We start from the raw sequence: 5832 nt of genomic DNA, 5'->3' as shown, positions 1-5832 counted from the left end.
ATTGAGAGAAGGACATATTTTTTTCTACTCTATAGAGACATCACCAGGTTCAGTGATTGTCCCACCCCCAGCCCCAGTATCTGTTATGGCTTCCCCACCAAAGACAAGAATGAGTTCTACCGGACTCTGGCTGACCTTTATTCTCTCTTTTGTCCATGGGACTATGGCTAGAAGGATCATATGAACTAATAAGCCACACTTACATTATAGGGAGAGGATTTAGTTCTCAAACCACAAGCATTGAAATAGAGAGGAACAAACAAACAAAAGTGATAAGCTATTTCTATGTGGGAGAAGAACAGATGCTCAGTAGAAACACCTGACCTAGCACGTAAGTTCCTCAGTGCCCGTGAAGGTTGATGATGGGTTCTGAAGATTTTGTTCTGGTTCCCTATGCATAAAACAACAGAGAATATTAGCCTAAAAAGAGCACCGTAGCCAAAGGGACATGACCTATTTTAACAAAGGATTTTAGTTAAAAGACAACTTGGAAGACATCCAACTCAATCTCATCATTTTCCAGATGGGAAAACTGAAACTCAGGCAGAGGCACTGAAACGCCAAGGACACACAGGTAGTTGGTGTTAGAGGCAAGATGACAGCACTATATATTATGTCCAATAATAGTTTTTCCATCAACCCAAGAAAGCATATTCTTGTTTTTGGCTTTCTCTCCACCAGCCTCACATCTGTACAATATAGCTTTTATATACTGCAGCAGAAAACATCACCAACAGTTGAAGTAAGGTCCCAGAGATCATTTAAATTTCCCTGTAACAAAGCTAAGGACACTTGTTGCATTAATGGGCTAAGTTTCAGCAAGGGCACTTTCCCTTCTGCAGTGGAACTTCCCTAAGCATTCTGGCTTTGTTCCCCAAATCTTGTGGCAGCAAAAGAAAAAAAAATGGAATTCGCATCTTGGAAGAGACTTTTCCAGCTTCATTTTCTTCCTTCAACCCTCGCCACTTTCCTGCTGTTTCTTAACTGCAAAGAAAAACTGTCACCAACTCAGGAGTATCTCTGAAAAGAGGTAGGAGGGAGCGGTACACCTGTCAACGCTACGGAGGAAAGTACTGGAGTCTCTTAGTTTCTTCTCTTGCTGCAAAAGAGAAAAGGCACTGGCTGATTCAGAGGTTTCTTCCGCAGACCTGCTGATGAACGTGGTTAGTTCCGCCAGCCTTGGCCCTTAAGAAGATCGAGGGTAGGTTACCACCCTAGATTTCCTCCTAGCTTCAGCTTCCCTCCAAGATAGGGGGTGCCTACTGCTAGAGAAGCCTCTGGTTAAAGACTTTAGTCAAGAATCGCGTTCCAGAATGTCCTGTATTATTCTGAGCATAGCTAGCACAAGAGGGCTAGCTTTAAAAACTGGGATCTCCTCTCCTCCTGTCCCCTTTCATGGGCTGCTCCACTTCTGGACTCCCTAGGTTTCTGCTAGAGCTGACAGTCAAGGATCAGACTCAGAGCTCCCCATCAGTAAGCACCAACATCCCGGCTCATCCCAAGTGGATGTCTGCAGTTCCTAGAACATGGGCGTGGGTGTTGGTGGACCTGAGGTTTCCATCTCAGAGTTGGGGACGCTTAGCCCTTATGAGTATCCTGAAATCCACAGACTCCCTGGGGACCACGAAACTCCCCTGAAGAGGCAACCTCCCGGCTCCGGGCCACCCACCCATTCCTCCACCCGCCCCCCCTTACCTCAGCACGCAGCCCCTCCCTGCGTGATGATGCAAACCGATGGGGAGGGCGGGCTCTGAGAAGGGTGGGGAGAGATGGATAGCAAGCAAGGGAGGGAGAGAGGGAGTGGGAGGAGGAGGAGGAGGAGGAGAGGGAGCCCAACGACCATTTAAAGCGATAGCAATCCCTGCCCTCTCCCCAGTGCTTGGCTGTTGGAGAGCGCGAGCCGCAAGCCAGGGAACCAGGAGCGCAAGCTGGTGCGCGGGCCAGCAGATCCTCAGTGCTAGGTGCCAAAGACTAGCTGACGCCCTGGGACCCCCCTCAACCTTTCCTGCTGCACCTCCTCGGTCTCCTCCACCCTCTGTGCCTACAGAAGTCCCGGGCTTCCCCCAAAGGAGCTCACCTCGAGAAGCCCGTACCTAGGAGAGTCCACCAGCATCCCCTCCAGAGCCGCCGCCGCTACCGCAGCTGCATCCGGAGCGGCATGGTCCAGCTGGGGAAGCTGCTCCGCGTCCTGACTTTGATGAAGTTCCCCTGCTGCGTGCTGGAGGTGCTCCTGTGCGTGCTGGCGGCGGCGGCGCGCGGCCAGGAGATGTACGCCCCGCACTCGATCCGGATCGAGGGGGACGTCACCCTTGGGGGGCTGTTCCCAGTGCACGCCAAGGGTCCCAGCGGAGTGCCCTGCGGCGACATCAAGAGGGAGAATGGGATCCACAGGCTGGAAGCTATGCTTTATGCCCTGGACCAGATCAACAGCGATCCCAACCTGCTGCCCAACGTAACGTTAGGCGCGCGGATCCTGGACACTTGTTCCAGGGACACTTATGCGCTCGAACAGTCGCTCACTTTCGTCCAGGCGCTTATCCAGAAGGACACCTCCGACGTGCGTTGCACCAACGGAGAGCCCCCGGTTTTCGTCAAGCCAGAGAAAGTAGTTGGAGTGATTGGGGCTTCGGGGAGCTCCGTCTCCATCATGGTAGCCAACATCTTGAGGCTTTTCCAGGTAGGGGGGCGCTCCCTTTGGGGAGGAGCATTCTGTGGCTCCCTGCGCTCTAACCTTAAAAGCTGGTTTGGACTTCATGGGTTGCAGGGGTCAGGCCAGCACTCCGACATTTCTACCCTGGAGATCCTGCCGAATCCCTCCCACCCCACCCAAGGAGGTATCTTCCTTGCTTAGTTTACTCCTCTTTTTATGTCTTCCCCTGTCCACGCTCCACTCCATACGGCATGACTCCCCGGATTTATGATCCCATTTACAAGAAGCAATCTTCGGAAAAACAAGGCGATGATTTAAATGGTTTGCATTAGAGTGAAATATGGTTCGGAAACAGGCTTGTAAAAGTGCCTGGGCTCCTAGGGGAGCAGGTTAGGCACAAAGAATATGAAAAATTAGAAGATGCTTTGAAAATGGCATTTCTCAACTCCCCAGCTTCCCATGCCCAAGCCACTTAGGAAATCTCGACTCCATGGAAATATTCTCGAAGACCTCAAGAAGCCCCTTCTTCAAATGAGGGTTGGGGTTTACCCGCATGTGGATGATAATTGCCCATCTCTTTGGGGTTGAATTCCCGACCTGTAGCCGGTCTCCATCAGAGGCACGGGGGTACCCGCCCCACTAGGGAGACCCCGCCTGCTGACGTGATCCCCCTGAGTTGGTTTCCTCCCGGCAATTTTGTGCACCGCCTAAATTGCATTTGCAGTCCGGCCAGTGGCAGGAGCTAGGCGATCAGCTAGCTTTCTGCTGCCACTTCAGACCTCAGCTGGGGATGAGCTCATGCTAACTGCGAAATAAAATCGCTTTCACTGACTGCTCCCTGCGCTCCTAGTCCCCCTCCCTCACTAACGCAGCCCCACACCCAGAATCCCAGGCTCTGATCTGGGAAATTGAGCCTGCTCTGCCCAGGAACAGTGGGTGTGCTAAAGAGGTTATGCAGGTTTCATCCCCTGGGTTCAAAAACAGGAGGAAGGCGGATCGGATCTAGGACTGATGAGCAGTGGGTCCAACCGCAGTGCTCTGCCTTTGGTCCCTGCAGCCTCTGTCTCCTCTACTGCACTGGGTAAAATGGATAGCTCTGATGGTTAGACACTGAGTTCAGGAAACTCTGTGACAAGGTGTCCTTATGCTTCTCTTTCTATTTCCTTGTTTGGTTTCCCTTCCTCATAGGCATTTCTCAACCTCTGTTTCTTTTTCTCATACTCAAGTTCTTGCCTCAAGTCAGTTTGGGTATGACTTTCTTAACCCAGGGCTTGTTCCCTGTTTGTGGTAACCAGATCCAGCCAGCTGCTTCCCTTAGATGTGCAAGATGGTCCCTGCAGATTGTGCTGCCCAAGTCTAAGAAGTGACTCTTGCTCACATGCTTTCCCTTTGGGCAGGAGTTTTCTGAGGGACTGGCTGGGACTGGTGATAGCCAGGCCAGCAGAGGAGATGCATCATCTCCAGGAGACGGAACTTTGTGCTCAAGCAGCAGAAGTGCTCACCTGAAGCTAGTGAGTCCCTTCTGTTCACTGGAGCATACCAGTGGCTCCTGAAAGGTGCCTGCCCTAAGACTTCTTGCTGCTTGTACTCTCTGAAAGTGATTTGAGGGCAGACTTCACTCTAGGTTGCTTGAATTCTCGAACAGCCTGGGCTTTTGCCATGAAAATTAAAAAGATTTTTGTCACCTCTGAGCTTGACGTTTGGCAGCTTGGGGTGGGGAGCCTTGGCTGCAGAAAGAATGGAAAGATGAGTTGATATAATACCCGAGGAGTCTCTCTCTCTCTCTCTCTCTCTCTCTCTCTCTCTCTCTCTCTCTCTCTCTCTCTCATTCTCTCTCTCTCTCTCTTTCTGTGTGTGTCTGTGTGTCTGTGTGTGTCTATTGGTTTTTTTTCCCCCAAGCTTTGAGAGTTGGAGTGCTTATTCTGCACTGAGCACTTTAATGTTATTTCTCTGCCTGAGTTGTTCTTGGATGGGAGCATGGACATCATCCCACTTGGGCCTATGTCTGTGAAAAAGAGTGAAATATCCACATTAAGAAAGTCATTGCAGATGAAGCTAGGGACAGCATGCAAAGGACTGGAGCGAGGCTGATTTCTCCTCCAGTAGCATTTAAAACTGAGGCAACTTGCAAAGGAACAAATGTCTGTTCTTCTACTTCCTTGCCCTCCTTCCCTTAGCTGGGGAGGGATGGCAACTAATGCTAGCGTGAGCAGTGTGGGTTGGGACTAAAACCATTCAGAGAAAACACTGTCATTTTTCTCTAATTTGCAAATTGCAGCTATTCATGTTGGATTGTACAGCTGAGGCAAAAGAGACTCTGATTCTCACCTGCAGTTACTGACGAGAGGCTGGGAGTGGGAACGAGGCTCCAACTTGTGGCTTGTGCTGCAATCTGGGCATAAAAGATAGTGTGCATCGTAGTTTAGCCATTACCCATGTTGAAGTGTGTGTGTGTGTGTGTGTGTGTGTGTGTGTGTAGATATGAACATATTTCAATATGTACTTCTCTTCCTCTTCACATAGATAGCCTTTGGTAGCTCTTTTGCATGTGATTTTAGAGACCCTTAGACTACAAATTTCCAGGAGTTTTTCAGGTTCTGTCATCCTGCAAAATAATTAAAGTGAATGAAGATAGAATAATGATAGGCACCATCAAACAGACGAAAAGGAAAAAAAAGTAGGTGAATCTCCTCTGGGACCCTAGGTTTCTGTTCAATTAAAATTGTTCTATATAAAATAAACTCCTCCAAATGACTGAATTCTGAGCTCTGCAGTGATTTGGGTTTTTCTTCTTTGCTTTGGTTCTTGTGGGTGGCTGTGGGGACCATGCCAAACTGATAACTTGAGATATACATTTATAGTGAGATGAGCCTGTAGCCTGGGGGAGGAGATACTTAGAGACTAAATGAGGGGATGCTGGGTGCTGGGGGCCAGGAGGCAGAAATGAGATAGTCAGAGGTACAACAAATGCTGATTCTGCCAGAGCCAGGATGGAAACAACTGTAAAATGAAGAGCTGGACAAGGATGACTGCTCAGATGTAAATGCTGCATTTCACTTGGAATTCTCCTCTGCTCACTGGTGTGCAAGACCACATGCTCTATGTGATAGGATAGACAAGTCAGGTCAGACTCTGTCTCTCTCTCTCTCTCTCTCTCTCTCTCTCTCTCTCTCTCTCTCTCT

General features: G+C 49.6%; 1 protein-coding gene across 1 annotated transcript in view; it reads left to right on the top strand.

The window, feature by feature from the left end:
- Positions 1-1761: 1761 nt before the first annotated feature.
- LOC114639136 (metabotropic glutamate receptor 7-like) overlaps positions 1762-5832 on the top strand; it is a 432453-nt gene continuing 428382 nt past the window's right edge. Inside the window, exon 1 of the mRNA XM_028787826.1 lies at positions 1762-2677. Within this exon, the coding sequence (XP_028643659.1) occupies positions 2159-2677 (519 nt within the window). The 5' untranslated portion in view covers positions 1762-2158. The remainder of the gene's footprint in view (positions 2678-5832) is intronic.

The sequence above is a fragment of the Grammomys surdaster genome, unplaced genomic scaffold (assembly GCF_004785775.1).
Source record: "Grammomys surdaster isolate TR1022 unplaced genomic scaffold, NIH_TR_1.0 125685, whole genome shotgun sequence".
Classification (NCBI taxonomy): Eukaryota; Metazoa; Chordata; class Mammalia; order Rodentia; family Muridae; genus Grammomys; species Grammomys surdaster.
Note: the sequence above shows the minus strand (reverse complement) of the source record. Positions and strands in the feature narration are given on the sequence as shown.